This window comes from Phoxinus phoxinus (assembly GCF_949152265.1).
Source record: "Phoxinus phoxinus genome assembly, chromosome: 23".
Lineage (NCBI taxonomy): Eukaryota > Metazoa > Chordata > Actinopteri > Cypriniformes > Leuciscidae > Phoxinus > Phoxinus phoxinus.
In genome coordinates, this window is record NC_136898.1 from 24,321,580 (window position 1) to 24,346,028 (window position 24,449).

Consider the following 24,449-nt stretch of genomic DNA (forward strand, 5'->3'; position numbering starts at 1 on the left):
CTTTCTTAACTGCTGCTAAACACAATGTCCCCAAATTACAGAATGACTTTATAATGAAAACACAGCATCCAGTATGGTGAGAATAATGATGATTCTCTAGCGCATAAGGTTTATATCACGGTTCATATTGTTATGGAGTCATTATTGCATATGTGCGCTAGAGGAGCGATTGATTGGCTGAAATCGGAAGATGCTGTGTTCTGATTGGTCGCTTGATGTGCCAGTCAAAGCACGCTGCCAATGCGCTTCAGTGGTGACCTACTAACACAGATCCATGAGGCAGCGATCACTCCGCCAGGAAAACGCGCAGGAGAAACACAACTATCATTTACAGATGGGATTTGTATGACTGCTGCTGAAGCTTTGAATGTTTTCATATAGGCCTACATTATTTATCCCGGACCTCCGTCAAACTGGACCCTTGCTTACTAGAGGTACTGCTTTCTTCTTTTCCTGGGAGGCTTGTATGAGCGGATAGGGCTCGTTTAGGGGTTTCAACCGGTAGCCGGTGTGTGTGACTGTAACCGAATACAGTAAAGCAACTTTAACGAGGCTTATTTGCAATATGTGCGCCATACTTCTTTTTAACTGAACATCATATTAATGCAGACGAATTTTAGTGTTCAACGTTATGCATTTTTACCGCTCATAATCATAGTGCATGCTATGATATTTTTGAGAGATTTGGAGACAGGATGGCACAGTGACCCAGTGTTCATGTATGAAGCTCTCAGGTCAGCACATAAGACACATTGTGTCATTTAATACAGTTTAAAAATTAAGATGTTACATAGCCTAGATGATTGGGGGATTTAATATTTTGCAGTCATACTGTCTAAAATTAAAATCGCTTTATTAGTAAATGTGAATAATACGCGCATTAATTAAATGCCGCTCCGCTTGTTTGCGTTCATTGTGTAATAGTGACTGATACTCTCCTTGCATAATAACGGAAGCTGGGACACTTCTGACAAAAAAAAAAAAACCCACCGCAACGGCACGACATCACATCGAGCTGTTGTTTAATACTCAGAGACAACTGATATTTCTTGACAATCTGTACACATCTATATCTTGAATCCTATCGCTAGGCTTCATGTTTCACGCGCACAGATGCGACTGTCCTGAGTGTGTGTCGGGATGGGGTGAATGTGCATCAACGGCCTGTCAAATAACAACACAACACCTATGATGTGTGTTCATATTAAACCCGGGTTTAGTGTCACGCCACGCCAGCTAACTTTATTATAGCCCATCTCTTTATTATCCCATGAATCCCGAAACCTGAACACTCACCCCAAATCTGTTCTCGGTTTGACTTAGAGAAATAATGTGTTGCCATAAACCATTATAGTAGAAGAATACAAGCCCTTTCCCGTGTTTTGTGGAGTTGAGAGATGTTTTGACCGCATTTTTCTGTATGAATGAATTAGTCTGTGATCAGCCACGTGTGTGTGTGTGTGTGTGTGTGATGCTCGCATTCCTTTGTTCCCTGCTCTGTACTGGAGCCTGAGTTCAGCCGGGCTCTATAACTCTCTCTCAGTGTTGTGATGAACCGCAGTGAGTTACCACGGAAAACTTCAGTTTATGGCACAGCCCGCTTTACATGATGTAACTCCAGCTGTGTGATCTGCACGGCAAAGGTCATTGTCAGATCCGGTCTTCAATTCGTCTCCTGCAACGCTGCGAATTAATATAATAATAATGTTATACCGGCCTCTATGTGAACGTAGGCTACTACTTCGAAAGGGTTTCCGTGTTTTAATTCAATCACAGCCACATTACAAAAGCCTTTACTTTGCGTCTGAAAGCGTGAGTTGCGTTACTTTGAGCTCGACCCGCCTCAAGATGATGACATAATGGGGCAGAGCATAATTTTAATAAGCACGTTTCGCCTTGCATAATAGCAACATGTAAAACTATTTTCCTGTACTTTTTAAAATAGAAACACTGCCCATTCTTACTTTTTCTCATGTTTCAAAGAAGCCAACGTTGGTTATGGGCTATTAACTAAAACTAAAACCATAAAAAAACTATTGTTACTTGAAATGAAATAAATAAATGAATGCAAAAAATAAATAAAATAAAAAATAGAACCATACAAAAAATGTATGATTTCAAATAAAATAAAAATACATACACTTATTTGGCTGACATTGCCAAGGCAACATTTCTCATTTTCATTTAATAAAGTTGATGTAGCTTTAAAAAACTAAAACTAAAACTGATATAATAATTAATTAAAACTATATGCACCATTTTTAGATGAATACGAAAGACAAAAACACAGCAAAACTTACTAAAACTTTAACTAAAATTAAAATGAAAACATAAAATATAAGAATAAAAAGGACTTGGTAAAGATATATATAAGATATATATCTCAGTGATACCTGCTTTGGTCAGTTACTTTAATTGTGTTATGAAGGCCTACTTGGACGTCGCTAAAATATTTTTTTTCTTATGATAATATTTCAGCAATCTTGTCCTGAATCTCTTTTGATCTGATCAGTGTTAAACAGGTTTGCAAATCATCTGAAACTGTCATTCATTCACAGTTCACTCACATTTGCAGCAATTTCTCACGCCATAAAATATTATTTATAAAACAGAAAACAAAACTGGATGAGGTGGATATTTACCTACAATCCATTACAGGGAACAAAACTTGCACGTCTTCGTCCGATAAGCAGATCTTTATTGCTCGTGCTGATATCACTCTGTATTGCAGATAAAGACAATTTAGGCCCTGTTTACAGCTGGTGTTAAGATGTGTTTGGTCGATCGGGTCACAGGTGGACGACGCCAATACAGGAGTAAACGGGTCTAAAACGCTTTAAGCTTGTCCACTTTTGACCGCTTCCAGAGGTAGTGGAAATCGCATTCAACCGGATTGCTTTCGTACTGTAAACACTCATGTGGTCAAATGTGTTCAAACAGCCGCTAAATACAGACTTCTGTCCGCCTAACGGGTAACATTGTGGGAAGAGCGCTAGCCAGATTTAAACTTTCGACTGAAGACCCAAGTTTGGTTTGTAGATGAAAAACGCACCAAGCACAATGTTCTCTCACCATTCCTGATTTCTCACACACACTCACAGCGCTCAGCGTAATCTTACGGATATCAGAGCAGAAACTAAAGCTGATGCTCTCCGTGTGTTTCTCCGTGTCTCTGAGAGTGTTCATATGTAAATTACGCAAGCTTATTTTGTCCATTAGATCGAAAGATCTGAAAAAGACCATACATTTAACCGCCTCACCTCGAAGAAATCAGGACAGAAGTGGTCTAAAGTGGACAAAAGAGACGGATTAAAACACCCGGTTTAAACAGGAATGTGTCTCCCTCGTCCCCTCGATCGACCAAAGTGTGATTACAAATGGCGCTTTTCCATTACCAGTACCAGCTCACCTCGACTCGACTCGGCTCGCTTTTCGCTCCGTTTTCCATTGCAGTACCTCCACAATAGTACCTGGTCGTCATAGCGACACGACACACACCCGCTACCCACACACACACAGGACAATGGAGGAAATCGAGTGTATGCTGTTTTACATAATATTAGTAATGGGTATATCACGCAATCTCTGGCAAAACTATTTAAAAATGTCGGGGTTATTCAGGATACTCCGTCTGGCGCGTGCAATGATGACGCAGTGAATAGTGACGATTCTCTCTGACCAATCAGCAGTCTGTCGTGTGTCACGTGACATTTTAGTATCGCCTCAGCTCGCTCAGAACCTCGCCGGAGGTGATACGAAAAAAAGTATCTGGAAGCAGGTACAGGTACAACTTTTACACAGTGGAAAACCAAACAAAGGCGAGTCGAGGCGAGCTGGTACTGTGTAGTGGAAAAGCACCAATAGTGTAGTGTGATTACATCTCAACACCAGGTGTAAACAGGGCCTTATATCCACAGCAGTATCACAAAAAGTCTGAAGACACTTTTGTGATGAGGTGGGGTTCCTGACAAAAGGCTTGACCATATTAATGATGATGTGTCTGTGTTTTTTTTTTATCTCCCCAGATCCATTAAAGAGATTCCCTGGAACTGACTTCACTAAGAGGACACGCATGACTTCTGTAGCACGTGGTCTACGATGAGATGTTTACTTAAAACCGGAGTCAACTAATGAGCTTACGCAGTCTTGATGACAACCCTGTGTAATATGCAAGCTATTAAAAAGGAGCCCTACGGTGGAGACGATGCCCTGGTGCTGGCGGTGGCTTTGCAAGGGACAGACCGGGACCTGATTAACCACAAGTTGTCCACAATGCCCTTTAAGACCAAGTCCAACTCCTGTCGCAGAAAACGCGAGTTCATACCAGATGAGAAGAAAGACAACATGTACTGGGAGAGGAGGCGCAAGAACAACGAAGCAGCCAAGCGCTCGCGAGAGAAGCGCAGACTCAACGATATGGTTCTGGAGAACAAGCTCATGGCCCTCGGGGAAGAGAACGCGTCGCTGAAGTCCGAGCTTCTGTCTCTTAAACTCAGGTTTGGTCTAGTGAGCTCAGCGGCTTATGCTCAGGAGGTGCAGAACATCTCCAGCTCCACCGCGGCGCTCTACCAGGACTTTATCCCAGCCAGTGCCAGCAATGGTTCCTACCCGAGTGAACTGGAACCGGCACGCTTGACCAGCAGCTGCATATCAGTCATCAAGCACTCCCCTCACAGCGCCTCGTCCGATAGATCCAACTCAAGCACAGTGACCCAAGGCAGCCCACTTATAAATATCTCCAGAACCCCTGACAGCATCAAACAAGAACCCCTGGAGACCGGCAGGTACGCCAAAGACAGGGCCAGTCCTTACGAACTGTACAGGAACTACCTTAGTAGCCCTTTCCCCGGGAGCTTCTCCCAGCCATCTCCGTTCTTGCAAATCACCAGATCCTCCAGCAATTCGCCACGGACATCTGACGGCGATGACGGCGCCGTGAGCAAGTCCTCGGACGGAGAGGACGAACAGCAGGTCCCGAAGGGTCCAGTTCCTCCCAGGGCGGATTCACAGAGTGTGATTGTGTCCACCCTTAAAGTGCCAGATGCCAGTGCCTCAGCTTTGCCCCACAAGTTGAGGATCAAAGCCCGGGCCATCCAGATCAAAGTGGAGGCTATCGACCCCGACTATGAATCACCTGGCAAGGCCTCCTTTCCCATTGACATGTCCGCAAGTGGATGCTACCAAATGAGTCAGTACACTACACCTGAGTACATCCAGTCATCTCTCAGCCCGGTGTCCTTCCAGGCGACCAGCGTTCAGGACTGGAGTCACCAGCCGAAGGAGTGGCACAACGATCACCAGGAGGAACCAACCGGCTGCACACTCCGGCACTGTCCAGACTCTCCCAGACCTAGCAAACTCATCATCGACCTTGAGAACGACTCGTACGCCAACTCCGAATCTGAGAACTTGTACTTGAAACAGGGCATCGCCGACCTGTCGGCAGAAGTGGCCTCCTTGAAAAGACTGATAACAAAGGGGTCTGTAATCGAGTTCACAAAAAGCACTACTGAAATTGACTCGTTATGAAAAGGACGTTTCTGAAAATCTATTTGCACAACGCCTGTTTTCCACTGTGTTCGCTACTGCACTGTGCGGTTGTTCTGGTGTCAAAAAGCTGCACTTCATTGAGAAGAACGGTGTTTTGTGCACTTACTGTTGTGGTTTGGCGTGTCTTCTTGATGACTCCATTTGTAGCTCAAAAGCCAAAAATTGGGCTACTGTTAATGTTAACTTCTCGAAATGTATTGTACATTGTATGTTCTCTTTTGTTTACAATAAATGCAAGCACTGAAATACCCGTCTCTTTTCCCCTTTCTCGCTAGGTAAGAATAGCAACTTTGTCTTTGCAGCTTTAAAAGAACATTTACTATTGAATGTTTAGTTTATTTGTGGTTATAACATTTATAAGTGTCATGATAACACATTGAACACCATAATGTATTCTAGTTCCTATAATTATGATGTGTTATAAGGCTCATATCTTGACATTAAGATTTACACAATATCTTATAGGCCTATCTATCAAATTACTGTCAAGTTACAAATACAAAGTCTTCTCATAAACATCCAAAAGGGTTTATAAATTGGTCATAATATTTATAAGTGGTCTTTGACTGATTTAAGTAAAGTTTTCTTTAAAGCATCCATAATATATCATGAATGGATCATATGACATTTACAGTATTTATTGTAATATCATCAGCACAACCAAATTGCATTGTTTTCAAGCTACCAGTAAACTTAAACTAGCTCACACTGACATAACATTAGCCTCACAGGAAACACTCAAATAGGAATAACCACCTAATTAAGATGTAGCCTAGTGAAATATTATGCAGATCTCAATGTCAATATAACTATAGTCCATCATAACCTAGGTGGATATCGTGTAATAAATCAGCACACTCTCAAAATAACCATAAATAAGTATTATATAATGCATTACAACTGTTGTTACGAATATTCATGAGATTATATAACATATTCTAAGCGGTTATAAAGCAATAAGCATGCACTAATACCCTTATAAATAATATGCATTATAAATACAGGCTTCATAGTGTTACCTAAGTGTTTTCAGATTATAAATATAATTTTGATATTAGGAAATTAAAAATAGATTTCCTATTTGATAATCAGGTTATAAAACTAATGACCATACTGTAATCATCAGTAATACTTGTGGTTTTCAACTGGTTTTGCAACAGGAAACTTATTTTGGACATCAAGCTGAAACAACACATCGATTGGTTCTTCTACAAATGTAAACAAAAATGAATTTAAAATTACACAATCCATGAATTTTCATTGACTGCACAAATGAGTAACAAAGATAGAATAGGTAATATTTGGCATCAAAAATACTGTTTTGAAAAACTGCTTTGCGTAATCGCCAAATTGCTTACGTTCCTCATTCGCTTTGGATAAAACTAAGCGTCTGTTAAATTAACACAATGTAAAAGGCAATTAACAAATGGTGCACAGGTCTTTACAAATGTATTATTTAAATACTACATATGTTACCTAAAGGACTGTGTGCGTTCATGACGTCTGGGCGAATCCAGCTTTTTTCTTCTTGAGAGAAATCCCAGTCACGTGACCCCAGACACACGTGACGTCACCCGCTCAGTTCAGAGTTGAGAGTGGAGGAAAGCTCCAGCATGGCGGCTTTAGTGAAGTGCAGAATGCTGTTTCGGGCTTCCCGATGTCAAACAAGCATTATCGACGGCGTGTGTATGAGGTCGGGCAGTGTTTTGCACACATGTCTGACCGAGAGGGCGCGCGCGTTCAGCGGAGGTGTCCGACTGCACAGCTCCGACGTTAAGTCCGGAGACGACCTTATCGTTAGACACCTGGACGGTGCAGACTCAGGTAGACCGCCAGACACAGGCATTGAGGATCACAGAGTCTTGTAGGACACGAGTCTAACATCTGTCACTCAAAGCCACGCAGTTTCTGCACTGCCCCATAATTCACCGGTTTCAGTGCCTCTCTTACTACAACTGTCCTTGACAAATGCCCGAGTTTAGGATATAACATCTGCTCATTAACCTTACCCCGACATAACATATTTTCAATTAAATGTTCTTAACTTGTTTATTTTTTATTTTTATATAGAGAGAGTTTTTTTTGTGACTTTCAGAGGCTGCTTCAGTTGTCATGTCACTTGTTATGATTTTTATTTTTCATAATGCTGTTCATTTTCCTGCAATTGTTTTGACAGTCTTCTGTAGTCTAACTGTTCTTGTGTTTTTAGGGATTGTTGTTTTGGGGATTAATCGCCCTGAAGCTAAAAATGCCATCAGCAAAAATCTTGTTATGATGGTGAGTATTTGTAAAATGTTACTTGTCGGGTTCGGGAAGTAAAAACACCTTTCATTTTCTCCATTAGGAAATAGATTTTGAACAATAACTTATAAACCTTTATAGACAGACCTACTGCGAGCTACGAGGTTGTTCATCGGTAGTATTTGCAGCATGCTGTAGTAAATACTCATCGATTCAGTATTTGCTGAAATTCCTGGTGAAAAACTACAGTACCCATAATGCTGTACCGAAAATTCCACCAATCAGAAAAGCAATGCTCCAAAATAGCTCTTTAGCTCCGCCCACTCCCACGAAGCACTGCAAATGACAGTCGACCTCCCTACGCTCTCAAAATACTGACATTTATGTATATATGCATAATTTGCAATACTCTTAAAATATATTGTTTTTGTTTTTATACATAAAATTAACATTTGTAAAAGTAGTTTTATATTCCTCCATCGTTTTTAATTTGATTATGCTGTTTACAATGCTTCGTGGGATTGTAGCTCTTTCCCTCAATAAAACCATAAAAGCCACACCTGCAAATGGCCGGAGACTTAAGAAAATTTACTGGCCATAAATATTTATAACCAGTCATTAAACGTAGATTAATCCTTATTTAGTGAGTGATTTCTCTTTGTCAGTTGTTTTTTGATTTACATTAAAAACACACAGACCGCAGGAATATTAGGCTGCTGTCTCTTTAAGACCGAATGCACGGATGCGTTATACTGTTACTATTTCTTCCTCAACTGTTTACGATCACTTAAGACACATCTGACTATGTTTACGAGGAGGATACTTGCCAAGACGGGCATTTTGACATAATATTGTTTGAATATGTTTGTCAATCCCCTATTCTCACTGTCTGAGACGCAGATTTCTGGCCGCACGCTTCGGTCTCCCTCTCGCTGCTTCTTGCGCTTGAATATTTAAATGAACAAGGCTTAAACTTTCGTGACGATGCGGCATTGGCCCGTCGACTGTCCCGCGTGTCGTTCTCCTTCATATTCTCACAGTGCTGCATTGTTACAATTCATAAAAATGTTACCGGCCAACTGGTGATAGACAATGTTTCATGTGCTTGCCAACACCGATTTTTACTCGCATTTGGCGCTTGCCGAGTGTTAATTTTAGGCCCTGCTGTTAATTTTAAGTCTTTAACAAAGAATATTTTAAAATAATAAATTTTAAAAAGTAATTAAAAAAAACGTCCGGAACCAACGACACTGAAAAAGGGGCGGACGTCGTTGTACTATAACAACTATAGATCATAGTTAGACTCCATATTGAATTTAACACCGATGAAAACGAGGCTGTGAGGAATAGACAGTCTTTACAATCGCATGAACTGTATAAAGGTCCTGGCTCACGTAATTTTCACAATTCACAACTTGTGAAACTTTTGATTAATAAAATGAACATTAGATTAAAATTAAATAAGTATATCTATATATATATATATAATACATAGGACTATGTACTAGGGCTGTAAACGATTAATCGCGATTATTTGCATCCAAAACAAAAGTTTGTGTTTACATACTATACCGGTATGTGTGTGTATTGTGTATAATTATTTTGTATATATAAATACACACACATGCATGTATATATTTAAGAAAAATGTGTTATTTATATATAAAGTAGTTATATTTATATGTAATATAAATTATATAAAAATATATATGCAGTATATAAATGCAAATATTTCTCAAATATATACATGCATGTGTGTGTATTTATATATACTAAATAATTATAATACAATACACACACATATATTATGTAAACACAAACGTTTATTTTGGATGCGATTAATCGCAATTAATCATTTACAGCCCCAGTATGTACTGTACATTACTATAGTAAGTAGAAAATATATATATATATAATAATGTAAATTACTTAATAGAAACTAATTTTAGGTGTTTGTAAAAGTTGATGCCTTTTCCATTTTATGATGGGGTCCCTCACACAAGGTTGATCATATTTGGGGGTCTGTGACAAACCCCTGCCTTGATGCACATCTAGTTTTCTAAAATACGTTTGTGTCACGATTCGTATCACTCGACGTCTGTGATTTCATTCTGACAGGACTTGGCAGATTCAGACGGGATTATAATTACAAAGTACGTCTGAAACATGAATTTCTCTAACCTCCCAGCCGGAAAAGACTAGACTAGACTTTTTCGGTATTGGTTAACCCGATAGACTAGAATTTGATTGGATAACAAATAAGAGCTATGGCCTACATAATGTCCCCACTTTTGTGATTTCTTTTTTGCCAGATGTCCGAAGCCGTGGAGTCATTGAAGAAGAACAATAAAGTGCGTACTGTAATTTTATGCAGTATGGTGCCGGGAATATTCTGCGCAGGTATGTAGCCATTTAAGTTATTAATAATTAATAATAATTAATTACATTTATATAGGGCTGAGTACCGAGTCTCGATACTTTTTAGGTACCGACCGAATTGCCTCGATACTATCGAGTATCGAAAAATGACATGTTGTTCGGTTCCAGATTTCGATACCTAAGGAGTTAACTCGTCAACGTCAGTGCTCAAACAAATACATATGAAATGCACAACGACACACATAAAGTAATCACGCACATAGACGCAAACTCTACACACACGAGACGCGCGGAACTCTCCGCGCACATACTCATATGAGACACGCGCACGCACAAACTATCGACGCGCATACTTATGAGACGCGAGCACACACACACAAACTCTCCGCGCACATATTCATATGAGACGCGAGCACACACACATAATACCTTAAAGATGTGGAAAAGTCGATCAAAAGTGTGGGTACATTTCTCCAGGCTCGATGCCAACCGCGCGCGATGCAGTATTTGCTGTAAGATAATTGCTGCAAAGACCGGTACCACGACAAATATGATGAAGACCTTGACAGTGCACGGAGTAAACATAAGAGCAGAAAGTTGCTCCGTCTTCGACTGGTAAATGAAGAGATACCTTGTTGATCACTCGGACAGTGTTTATATTGCAATAAATAATAACCTACTGAATGTACACTGCCGTTCAAAAATGTGTTGGTTAGTCAGAATTTTTTTTCAGTAAGGATGCATTAAAGTTATCAAATGTGACATTAAAACATGTGTAATGTTACAAACTATTTCGTTTTTAAATAAATGCTTTTCTTTTGAATGTTTTATTCATCAAAGAATCATGAAAAAATGCATAATATTTTCCAAAATATTAAGCAGCAAACTGTTTTCATATTTCTGAAGGGTCATGTGACACTGAAGTAATGATTTTGAAAATTCAGCTTTGACATCACAGGAATAAATTACATTTTGAAATATATTCAAATAAGATTTTAAATTGTAATATTATTTCACAATATTACTTAAGTTTTACTGTATTTTTTTATTTAAAAATTCAGCTTTGGTGAGCATGAGCTCTTTATAAAAAAAATGTTGTTCCTTTGTGCACTGGCTAAGGAGCATGAGTCAAACTGAAAAAAAATAAAACCAAAGTTTTTCTGAGGTAATATGTTATGTAATCTTGTTAAAATGGATTTCATAAAATTGGTATCGAAAAAAGTATCGTAAGAACCGTTATCGAAACTGAGGTATCGAAATTGGCACCGGATCGAAAGATTTAGAACAATACCCAGCCCTACACTTATATAGCGCTTTTCTCTGCACTCAAAGCGCTTTATATAGAAGGGGGAATCTCCTCAACCTATTAATGCAAGTTTTCAGGATTTGATGTTATGATTGGTTACACAGTAAACATAGATCAACAGAAAATAGATTGTTGGTAGAGAAAAAATATTAAATTTTTGCTGCAAACAAACATTGCCTTCAGAATAATGTGAAATATTTGATCGTACACAATTAAGGTGTGGTCATGTGGGACACAAAACACAAGAACATGTGAAGTCTTCTGCTGCATGCAAAAGTTAGAAAGACATTTGAACACAAAAAAGAGCACGCAAATGTTGAATCAAACTTAAAATGGTTTACATGATCAGAAGAAATGTGACCGCAGCTTTGGAACATGTTTGTTTATTTATTAAAACTTTAAAATTGGGTATAATAATAAATACATGAATATTTTAATATATTTTTGGTCGATAAATCTAAAGTTCAATTACATTTCCATTGAGTTGTCACCAGATCATCTCAATAACACTGATCAATTGTTTCCAGGTGTTTGTGACATGCTTTTATAAATTAATTTCACAAACTCATAACTCAAACTCTCAAAACTCATGCGAACTACTCCTTTGTAATCAAATTCCCTTCAATTTTGACAGGGGAAAAGTGCATTTTAATACACACACAAAATACCTTTGTGGTTGCATTTCCATTACGTTTTGCACTAGAAAATGAAATGGGATTTACAGTATCTTTCACAAAGTTGCATTAACACACGTTTGTCTGAACAGGTGCAGATTTAAAAGAAAGAGCAAAGATGCACCAGAGTGAAGTAGGACCTTTTGTTACTAAAGCAAGGACACTTATAACAGAGCTTGGTAAGTTAAACTGCTGAAAACATTAATACCAATCTTGAGAATTTTTGCTGTGTAGAGAAATATTGATGCCTCAGAATTATTTAATCTCTGCAATTATTAAATTATCACATTGAGAGATTACAGTAACTACCAATAGCAGAGATGGATAGTGTTTGGAAGAATTCGATTAAATTAACAAATTGGTTTTTGGTTGATGGTTCATAATTGATGGTTCCATGAAAAACCTTTAACATCCATGGAATCTTTCCATTTCAAAAAGGTTCTTCTTTATAGAGCACTATCCGTTTAAAGGTGCAGTAAGCGATTTTTGAAAAACGGGGGAGGAGAAAGAGTGAGCCAATTAGCAGTAGAGGGCGTGTCCACTCATAGTGGGGAGGAGAAAGAGTGAGCCAATTAGCAGTAGAGGGCGTGTCCACTCATAGTGGGGAGGAGAAAGAGTGAGCCAATTAGCAGTAGAGGGCGTGTCCACTCATAGTGGGGAGGAGAAAGAGTGAGCCAATTAGCAGTAGGGGGCGTGTCCACTCGTAGTGGGGAGGAGAAAGAGTAGCCAATTAGCAGTAGAGGGCGTGTCCACTCATAGTGGGGAGGAGAAAGAGTGAGCCAATTAGCAGTAGAGGGCGTGTCCACTCATAGTGGGGAGGAGAAAGAGTGAGCCAATTAGCAGTAGGGGGCGTGTCCACTAATGATGGGGGAGGAGAAAGAGTAGCCAATCAGCAGTAGAGGGCGTGTCCACTCATAGTGGGGAGGAGAAAGAGTGAGCCAATTAGCAGTAGGGGGCGTGTCCACTAATGATGGGGGAGGAGAAAGAGTAGCCAATCAGCAGTAGAGGGCGTGTCCACTCATAGTGGGGAGGAGAAAGAGTGAGCCAATTAGCAGTAGGGGGCGTGTCCACTAATGATGGGGGAGGAGAAAGAGTAGCCAATCAGCAGTAGAGGGCGTGTCCACTCATAGTGGGGTGGAGAAAGAGTGAGCCAATTCACCTTTGGCTAAGCCCCGCCCCCCTTAGTTACTGTTGCTACCTCCGACAACTTCATCTGGGCTCTGGTTTGGTATCAACATGGCTTATGCTCTTCCTGCTGGAATTTTATCAAACTTTTATAAAGCAGCAAATAAAGTGTCCGATAGAAGTAGGCAGAAGGGGCTGCAGTATGCGCTCGAAGGCTATATTCAAGACATACCGGCGAAACGCAAGCAACAACAAGGCATCCAATTAGAGGCAAAAGCATAACGTTCTCAGTCAAAAAATGAGCCACCGCATATCCTACTAATCGAGACGGAGGCTGTGACTAACAATATCAAGAGCAACACTGTTCATGCAAAGCTGGGTAGGTCTCTATTCACTTCTATAATCGTTATTACAAAGCAAACGGACTACGCGAGTATAAAGTTGTATTTATTAGCAGTGTGCGCTAGCGCACTGGTTCCCAAACCTGTCCTGAAGGACCCACAACACTGCATGTTTTCTTTGTCTCCCTAATCAAACACACCTGATTCAACTCATCCGCTCATTAACCCATGTGATAATGACTTGATGAGTTGAATCGGGTGTGTTTGATTAGAGAGACAAAGAAAACGTGCAGTGTTGTGGGTCCTTCAGGACAGGTTTGGGAACCACTGTGCTAGCGTATCAACAATTAGGGTAGAGAACCGAAATCATAACCTAAACAGCATAAAACCGTCTAACTATATAACTTCACAGTAAGGTTAAAAGCAAAAATAGAGCACAGAAAAGTGAGCTTGTTGATCCTTGAGGGGTTTCGCTGACTGAGGACGTCCACACAGTTTAATTCAAAAACGACACTTGTCAGTATTTGACTTCGGTTTTGGGAAGGGAAAAAACGGACACCCCCTCCAACCTCTCTGGGAAACGCGTATCTGTGTTACAAATGCCCCAGGCACAACGTTTAACCATATTTCTGATAAAACTACGACGGTAATAGCCTGCCGAGACCAACAATATGAGACGCCGGTGTTAAAGTCAATGGAGCGCTGTGAACAAGTGTCGGACCGCTGTGGGAGCTCGTTCTTGGCTGTGCTGTGATTGGTCAATCTACATTCTAGGGTGTGGCTTAGCCAAAGGCGAATTAGCAGTAGAGGGCGTGTCCACTCATAGTGGGGAGGAGAAAGAGTGAGCCAATTAGTAGTAGAGGGCGTGTCCTCTCATGGTGGGGAGGAGAAAGAGTGAGCCAATTAGCAGTAGGGGGCGTGTCCACTCATAGTGGGGAGGAGAAAGAGTGAGCCAATTAGCAGTAGAGGGCGTGTCCACTCAAAGTGGGGAGGAGAGAGAGCTCAGTGCACAAGACAGACATTAGCAGAATGACTATAGAAAGAGAGGGATGGCAGAGGAAAAGAGAAGGGGAATATAACTTTTTAAAAAGAAGGGTTACCATCTGGCAAGACCTGCGTGAATATCGCAGAAGCTTTGTAGCTCTGGAGAGACCTTAAGGAGCGGGAAGGCCTGAAAACAGACGTCAATGTTACTTTATTGCTTCTGTATACGCGAGTAACATGTTTCTGTGTTTTACAGAGCTTAGAGATGCTGTTTTCTTTGCTTGTGTATACTCGTGTGTCACCTTCGCTTGTTTGTTCATTTGCATTATTATTGTTATTATAAGCCTGGAATGTCACATGTGAATGTGGGGGCGAAGGCATCAAGATAGGGGTGTGATCATTTTGTGTAGGAGCGTGTTTGTTTTGGTGATTTCAAATATAACAGCGTTCAGCAGAAATGGCTTACTGCACCTCTAATGGGTCATACTTTAACATTTATTAAAGGTGGAAAGATGAATGTGTATTAAAATTGGGTCATTTATGTAATAGAAATGTGACATTATTTTAGAAGTTGGTGCCTTCTAGACTGAGAAAAGCCAGAAAATGTTATTTTGGCTCATGTGGATGTAAGACAACAACTCCCAGAATGCACTTGCTCCACTGCCTTATGTGGCCCAAGCCACGCCTACCGGTTACAGAGGCCAGTATAAAGATACAACTAGGCTACTAGTCGACTCGAAATTGAAAAGACGCCATTTTATTGTGAGTCTCCGTGACGATTTATTGATAAATTAATTTAAATACTGATCGGATTTATATCCATTTTGCGAAACCCCACTATGGGCGTGTTGAAAACATGCGGCACTCGCTCCTACTACTGGCTGTAGTCTCGAGCCTCTGATCAGAAAAGCCTCCGATGATGACGCTAAATGAAGTAAAGGTTTTTTTCCAGACACACAACACAGAAATCTCTCGTCTCAGGGGGACATGAGGGGGGGAAGCACGGTCTTTCGAAAATACTACCGGGTTTACTGAGACAAAGCGTGAAGTATCCCTGTAAATGTTTTTCAGGCACTCTTCCCATGCCAACGATTGCAGCTTTAGATGGGGCGGCTCTTGGAGGGGGTCTTGAAATGGCTCTTGCCTGTGACATCAGAGTGGCAGGTACATGTTTCTTTTATGGTTTTCCTCGTAAGGTTATATGAACACAACCTGAAGCTGATCACAATATGAATGATTGCAGAATAAATGCAGAATATTATTGTTGACACGTGCTTCCAATGTGAATCCATATTAGAGATCCTCGAAGTTAGTCCTGGGGCCAGTTGCATAAACTTAGCCACCATGTTAAGACTGACTTTAAAAAGTTAGGAACAGTCTTGAAGAAAAAATTACTAGTTTCTGCAACCGGCCACTGATTTAACTACACTAGTTATATTTAAAGCTCCACTGGAAATCAGGAGTAGTGAAGGACTAATCTGTGGTAAAGTGTGGAACAACAACCCAAAATTATTGAATGGTATAAATGAATGTATTGATCTTGATTCACTCATGAGAATTTCTTTTATCTGAGTATTTCTTATTTGGGAAATTATCCCATAATTTACTCACCCTAAAGCCATCACCAGCAGCCATATCACCCTGTAGCCCAAGACTGGTTGCCCACTGAAGCTAAGCGGGGATGAGCCTGGTTAGTACCTGGATGCGAGACTCCTGGGAAATCCAGGTTGCTGCTGGTAGTGGTGTTAGTGAGGCCAGCAGGGGGCGTTCACCCTGTGGTCTGTGTGGGTCCTAACACCCCAGTGACGGGGACACTATACTGCCAAAGAGCGCCGTCCTTCGGATGAGACGTTAAACCGAGGTCCTGACTCTCTGTGGTCATTAAAAATCCCATGTCCTTCAAAAGAGTAGGGGTGTAACCCCGGCATCCTGGCCAAAATATGCCCAGTGGCCTCTGTCCATCATGGCCTCTTAATCATCCCCATACACTGATTGGCTTCATCACTGTCTCCTCTCCACCAGTAAGCTGGTGTGTGGTGGGCGTTCTGGCGCAATATGGCTGCCGTCGCATCATCCAGGTGGAGCTGCACATTGGTGGTGGTTGAGGAGATTCCCCCCTTCTATGTAAAGCGCTTTGAGTGTCGAGAAAAGCGCTATATAAATGTAACAAATTATTATTATTATCATTATCATAGGTGTATATGACTTTCTTCTTTCAGACAAACACGATCTGAGTTATATTACAAAATATCCTGGCTCTTCCCAGCTTTGTAATGGCATTGAATAGTGCCCGAGTTTTTTAAACCAAAAAAAGCACATCCATCCATCATAAAAGTAATCCTTATGACTCCTGTGGGTCGTATATAATAATAAATAAAGGCCTTCTGACGCGAAGCGATGCGTTTTTGTAAAATATCCATATTTATAACTATATAAACTATTAGGGGTGTGCAAAAAAATCGATTCACAGAAGAATCTAGTTTCTCATTTGCAACGATTCAGAATCGATCTGAAATGTCCAAGAATCGATTTAATAAATAAATAAAATCAGCTGGCTGTTCGCCTCCATTTTTGTAACTAGCCTATTCGGGACGTCACGCAGCCGGTTTTGGAACGTGAGCGGCAAATCACTAAAACAAAGAGGAAGCAAATATGGATGAGAGGGAGATCTTTCGTTCCTACCAAAACATTAGTTCCGAGAAAAAATAATTAATTGCACAGTTTAACCATCATAGAGTGAAAGTGTATCATTTGCATGTGTTTTAAGTCCTGTCAGTTTATCAGGGCGCGCTTGACAGGGCATAAATATGAACAAGTAGAGAGAGAGAGACCCGGCCGCGCGCGCGCACTCACCCGAGCGCTGTCTGCTCTCTCTCTCTCTCTCCCTCGCGCATATTAATCAAAATCAATTAATACGATGGTGTCGGGAAAAAACTCTCCAGTGATGAAATGGTTTCTGTGTTGACAAATCTTGTGCGATATCCTAAACTGCCGAATGCATTGCTTGTTTTTTTCTGTTTACATTTCATTGTGAATGCTGCTACGTCAGAGCGGCCAAAGCGTCAACAAGATTCCCCATACTTTTTGACAAGCGTCCTTGACAGGGCGGCCATAGCTTTTTTGCAGCTCAAGTCGGCGGCGGTGTGAACGTACAGTCAGCCGCCAGCTGCAGACCAACACACTGCAGTGCTTCACGAAACTCCCTGCCAACTCCGAGAGGGCAAAAAAAACTCGGTCTATCGCTGCTTCATCGCCAGGTAGCTTAGGGGTAGCTGCTACTATTTTTCATTTTGAAAGAAGCACTTTATTTTCATAACTTGTTATTCTTTAAGTTACTGTGTCTGACTGAGAAATATAGATGGTTTTTTTTGTCTTCACCGCTTGTGTTCTACATGATGTTCGTGGTAAACTGCAACTTTCCTGGGAAATGCATCTATTTTGAACCATTTTGTATTATGAAGAAGCACTTTATTTTTGTTCCAACTTATTTTATAGCTAGCTACTAATGAGTAGCAATTGAGAACCAGACAATGTTTTTTTTTATAAAAGGCACTTCCCTGAGAATTGAACTTAATAAATGTGAAAAAGACACTTTAATGTCTCCGTTTGTCATTCTGTATAGCAAAGCAGATGAGAGTAGATCATGATCAGAAATCCGATTAGAAATCATTATGGATAAAATCGAATCGTTTTGAATCGAAAATCTTTTTGAATCGAAAATCGATTTTGAATCGAATCGTGGCCTCAAGAATCGGAATCTAATTGAATAGTGAGATGGTAAAAGATTCCCACCCCTATAAACTATAATCACTGGCTTCCGGTAACGGCCGTACGCGAGTCTAGTTCCTCTGACCCGACTATTCAATGCCATTAATTTCTTCATGCCTTAAAATATCTTGAATGTAACTCTACACCCATGTCTCATTTTAGTATGCGTGGTTCTATGAACATGCAAATGAGCCCCGCCTCCACTCACTCACTCACTCAGAGATCCACTGGTTGACGATCACACGTTGATCTGATTGGTTACAAGGTAGTGTGTGACGTCAGAAACACCACCGATTTCAAACCGTGTTTTTGAGACTGTCTTTGGTTCACTGCAGTTTTAAGCAGAAAACACTCAGCAATGCTGTCGACTTATGAACTTAAACATGGTTTGTCTTAAAGCAGATTAAAAACACCATATAGACACATAAACAACATTAAAACCTTGATTTCCACCACAGGGGGACTATAACTGCATTTCTTCATTATGCTGTCAGTTAGCAGATGTCTTCTTTCATATGTTCTGTTCACACACCCAGATTTAGATCGAGATGATGATGCGTTAACAGGTCTCCTGCATGCTCAATTCACACCATATGCTTACACACAAGGCACCTTTTCATTTGTGGCTATTTTAGTGCCATAATTGGTGTAATGTGACTCGAAGTTGCCATGCTGTAAAAAGAAAGAAAGAAAGAAAGATAAATTATTTAATGACTTTTAAGTGTTGTTTTCATTATTATTTCTCCGTTTATTTCTCTGTAGAGTATGTGTGTTCCCATGGCAATGCTGTCGCTAGCGCCTTGCTCTACCAGTCCGATCTACAGGAACATATCTATGGAAGTAAAATAATGCCAAATGTTTTTGAAACAAAAAGCCTGTTGAATTGCACTACTTGAAAAAAAAATGCATTGCATTAACCATGCTTGCATTTTAATGCATTGTATTTTAGGACTTGCATTTTTTTTATTGCCTCAAATTCAACATGGTTGAATATTTAAGCTGTGAATATTTCAATTCAAAACATTTCAAACACATTTTCATTATTAAAAATTAAATAATCCATATTCACCTTTCATATTTCAATTCCAAAATATTCAAACGGTTTAAAAATACAACCTTTAATATTCAACAGGGAATTTTCAGTCCATTTTATTTCGCTTTAAAAATTCGCTTCCTCAAATTCAGTGGTTAAAATTCGACAGTAAATTCAACATTGACATCCAGGAACTGCAGGAAAAGCAGTAGATTACCGAGCATAATATCCACCTGCTGTTATTCGGCCTCACCAGCAGGGGGCGCAAGCGCGTGTTGTTGACGAAGACGAGAGCAACAGTTCATTCATAAAAACCCGTTTATAGAAATGTAAGTGTATTTGTGATTATTACGAGTGCTGTTTTTACAGCTGAGATTATAATGTTATTCCCCCGATGCTGATGTACAGATCAAATGTTACATTTGAAGTAGACATATATTTCTCTTGGTTGTTTAGTTGCCTTAACATTATATCACTACTAGTGTTTCCCTCAATACTTCAGGATGGCTGGACATATAAAACGCTCAACGTAGCGTGGACTAGTAGATATAAAAGAGCAAACTCGCACTTTATTGAGAAGGCTGTATAGGTACTATATGGCTACGGGCAGCAGACTAAAGATGAACTTAACGCGCAAGGTTTCACGCCAAGTTTCCCTGTGATATATGGCATAAAGTTGGCTTGACATTAGACATTCGCACATTTAGGGACCGTCTCTAAAGTTACACACGACATTGGTACACCCGTTTCTAACTTCAATAGCATTGGGAGAGAATGACTTACAGAAAACTGGTAGGTCAGGCATGATACACATGCACACCTTTTATATTTTTGATAAGTTGAAGTTTGCTATTGAAGTTAGAAACGTGTGTAATGTTGAATGTAATTTTAGAGACGGTCCCTAAATGTGCGAAAGTCCAATGTCAAGCCAACTTTATGCAAGTATCCATGCATAATGCGGGTGGGATATGTCCCACACTTTCTGCCAGGGTAGATATTGTCCCCACCTCGCAGCACGGATGTACAAACAGCCGAAATAAAACAACTCCAGTTAACCAGCAGAGCATTCATTTAGTTCGTTTGTTAAACAAGAGGCGATCTAGCGCTGAAATGTGTATGAAATCAAGTGCTCATTGCCACTGCGATCAGTGGTGCGGATCGAGTATGTGGCTCGCGAACACTCTTCACTCAGCGCTTCAATCAGTTGCGGAGACTCTCGTTCCGGTGAAATCACAAAACAAACTGCACACTAAGTGTCCCAGCTTGATATACAACCACTGATAAACATAATCGGTTTTGATGAGAAAAAAAAACTATACGAGTGCGGATTCGAACCCAGAACTTCTGAACCTCTTGGCTAAAGTTCTACCACTCGACCATTAAAGTACATTTGTAATTTAAGTCGGATCTATTCATCTGAAAATTCCATAGGAAAATTCTCGGCACTGACAACATATTAGATCTCATTAAACGACAAATGAAACCCAATGTAGACCTAGGCCACTATTTGATAGCTGGACGTAATGTTACTGTACACATCTGATTTATGATTTATTATTGTATTAGCAAAACACACACACAAACAAACTGCGTGAAACTTTGCGCGTTAAATTCATATGATTCTGAGTCCGTCTGCTGCCCGTAACCACATAGGCCTACCTACAGCCTAAAGTGCGAGTTTGGTCTTTTAACGTTATATCTACTAGTCCACGCTACGTTGAGCGTTTTATATGTCCAGCCATCCTGAAGTATTGAGGGAAACACTAGGCTACTGCAGCACATCGCAGTGATATAATGTTAAGGCAACTAAACAACCAAGCAGAGGTGGGTAGAGTATCCAAAAACTGTACTCAAGTAAAAGTACAAGTACTTCTAGAAATATTTACTCAAAGTAAAAGTAAAAGTAACAATCTTAATAGTTACTTAAGAGTAAAAAAGTATCCAATGAGAAAACTACTCAAGTAGTTAGTTACTAGTTACTTCGGATCATAGGCCGATATATATGATATATATATAAAACATGATATTATTTAGATATTTTTTATTTAAATGACTATTATTATCATAATTAGATAGGCTATCTTTGCCACAAAAACAGAAGAGACAAGCATTATTTCTGCCATCTGTAGCCCGAAAATCACTGCCTGTCCTTTGGTTTGTATAATAGTGACTTATACAACTACAGTTGGATTATTAGACAATGTCGAAATATAGTGTATCTGCAGAGTTTTGCATGTAAAGGGAAACATTGACACAGAGAAGAAAGAGTTAAAACTCTTCACATGTGCTCGCGCTGACCGCTACTGAACATCTGAACACAAACGACGATCAAACGCACATCGACGGATCTTCTTCTGTCTGTTCTTCAAAATGTAATCAAATGTATATTTCTGCAACCATGTTTAAACTGGTCAACGAGGTCTAAGGCAGGCAAAGGCATTCGTTTTCAAGTTGAGTTCGCACGCCACTGCGCAATACACACACATTACCGCGGGATGGCGGGTGTTCATTTCATATGTGGACAATGGTAGCTTATTTATTGTATAAAGTAATGTATATGTCCAAAAAAAAAACGGGTAATGTCATACTTTGAAGTAGTGCTATCATATCGTAATAATCTGTTTGGTTGTAAAATGTATTACCTGAATGAAATTAAATCGAATATTCGTTCCACATGATATATCATCCTCAGCATACGAAGATAATAGAGATCTTCATCGCTGGCAAAAATTATGCATTTGCAGATTTGCGTTCACTTGACTGTACTGTAGGTCCACAGCCACTTCATCCAACGCTCTTGATGTTCTTAAATCTTCCTGTTACGACTCCGAGTCGAGTGTGAATTGAAAGCGCTTCAGACGATTCAGTGCGTGCAGGAAACTGAACAGATCATACAAACTGATTCGCGAACCGATTTAGACAGATCTGCCCACTTGTTTGATGAAGTCTTTGAACAGAATCGACTCAAAAGAGTGATTCATTTGTGAATTGAGCATCGCTCATGCCCAGAAAAAAGATACAGCGCGCTTGGAAAACTACGCATTTAACAACACGTATTGCATTAAAATAAAGTAACGAGAGGAACATCGCTCAACGTAACGAAGTAAAAGTACCGTTTTTTTATTAGAAATGTACTCGAGTAAAGGTAAAAAGTACCCACATTTAAATCTACTCTTAAAAGTACAATTTTTCCCAAAAAATACTAGAGTAAATGTAACGAAGTACTTCGTTACTACCCACCTCTGCAACCAAGAGAAATATATGTCTACTTCAAATGTAACATTTGATCTGTACATCAGCATCGGGGGAATAACATTATAATCTCAGCTGTAAAAACAGCTCTCGTAATAATCACAAATACACTTACATTTCTATAAACGGGGTTTTTATGAATGAACTGTTGCTCTCGTCTTCGTCAACAACACGCGCTTGCGCCCCCTGCTGGTGAGGCCGAATAACAGCAGGTGGATATTATGCTCGGTAATCTACTGCTTTTCCTGCAGTTCCTGGATGTCAATGTTGAATTTACTGTCGAATTTTAACCACTGAATTTGAGGAAGCGAATTTTTAAAGCGAAATAAAATGGACTGAAAATTCCCTGTTGAATATTAAAGGTTGTATTTTTAAACCGTTTGAATATTTTGGAATTGAAATATGAAAGGTGAATATGGATTATTTAATTTTTAATAATGAAAATGTGTTTGAAATGTTTTGAATTGAAATATTCACAGCTTAAATATTCAACCATGTTGAATTTGAGGCAATAAAAAAATGCAAGTCCTAAAATACAATGCATTAAAATGCAAGCATGGTTAATGCAATGCATATTTTTTTCAAGTAGTGCAATTCAACAGGCTTTTTGTTTCAAAAACATTTGGCATTATTTTACTTCCATACATATCATTCAGGGAAATTACTTTTGTACTTTTTTATTTTTTACCATTGCATTCAATATTACAAAACAGAAAGAATCTTATTATTATTACAGTATTATCAATAAAAATGGATTTAATTTATCCAAAAAAGAAAACAATACGAAACTGTTAATTTCGTGTTTTAAATTGGAGACAGTTCTGTAAGTACGTGTCTTATTTTATGAGATATTGTATGTAATACATAAACCTAACTTTTTAAAAGTTATCACTATTTGCTTGGTGTTAAATGTATGCCTTCTGGAAGCATGTGTCTGTCCGTGTGTTTTGTGATTTGAACAAAGGCTGATTCTCACACTTTGACCTGTTTCACAGCTACCTCTGCTAAGATGGGACTAGTGGAGACTAAATTAGCCATCATCCCAGGCGCTGGTAAGTGTCTCTCTCTGCATGTATATTTGTAATGTTTTCTGTAATTGCTTCTGACTTCTGAAAGTGAACAAACGAGTGATAAATTGTCTTCTGGATTAATAACTACACTATGGTCTTTCTGCAAATTATTCATTTACTTTTTTTTAACTAGTTTTTTGGAGCTTTTTAATACATTTTCTTGGTTCCTGATTTTGTATTGGAGTCTCCGCCAATAGATTGACATGCACCCGGGGTCAAGAAATGCTTTCATTTTCTCATAAAATACATTCAGCGTCAGCTCTTTTCTCCAGTGTCTGAAACGGTTCGATGAAGGATTCTGTCTCTCTAAACCAGGGAAGCTTGTTTCTCCACAGAATAAAACATTATAAACTAGATAATTGTGGCTTTTTAGCTAACAATTGCAAGTTTACATCTCGAAATTGTGACTTTTCTGAGGGGTTTTTTCCTCAGAATTGCGAGTTTATAACTCTTATAACTTTATATCTTGCAATTGCGACTGTATATCACACAACTCTGAGAAAAAAAGTCAGAATTGCGAGATAAAAAGTAACAATTACCTTTTTTAAATGTTTTATTCTGTGATGTAAACCAGCTTCCATACTAAACCCTTCTTTTCTGAGAGCTTCCTCTGCTCTGATTGGTCAGATGACCCAGTCTGTTGTGATTGATCTACTCTGCTCTGATTGGTCAGATGACCCAGTCTGTTGTGATTGATCTACTCTGCTCTGATTGGTCAGATGACCC

General features: G+C 39.5%; 2 protein-coding genes across 2 annotated transcripts in view; both read left to right on the forward strand.

Annotated features, from left to right (window-relative positions):
* Nucleotides 1-154: 154 nt before the first annotated feature.
* nfil3 (nuclear factor, interleukin 3 regulated) lies at nt 155-5,793 on the forward strand. Its single transcript, XM_079600039.1, has 2 exons — nt 155-434; nt 4,026-5,793. Exon 2 carries the CDS (start codon nt 4,150-4,152, stop codon nt 5,527-5,529), a length of 1,380 nt encoding a protein of 459 aa, XP_079456165.1. The 5' UTR covers nt 155-434; nt 4,026-4,149; the 3' UTR covers nt 5,530-5,793.
* A 1,239-nt stretch (nt 5,794-7,032) lies between these two features.
* auh (AU RNA binding protein/enoyl-CoA hydratase) overlaps nt 7,033-24,449 on the forward strand; it is a 41,737-nt gene continuing 24,320 nt past the window's right edge. The window contains exons 1-6 of the mRNA XM_079600183.1: nt 7,033-7,374; nt 7,760-7,827; nt 10,104-10,191; nt 12,243-12,329; nt 15,672-15,764; nt 23,649-23,705. Coding sequence (XP_079456309.1) covers nt 7,164-7,374; nt 7,760-7,827; nt 10,104-10,191; nt 12,243-12,329; nt 15,672-15,764; nt 23,649-23,705 — 604 coding nt within the window. The 5' untranslated portion in view covers nt 7,033-7,163. The remainder of the gene's footprint in view (nt 7,375-7,759; nt 7,828-10,103; nt 10,192-12,242; nt 12,330-15,671; nt 15,765-23,648; nt 23,706-24,449) is intronic.

Coding starts and splice junctions, on each gene's coding strand:
- nfil3 (XM_079600039.1), top strand. CDS start 4,150: ATGACAACCCTGTGTAATATGCAAGCTATTAAAAAGGAGCCCTACGGT.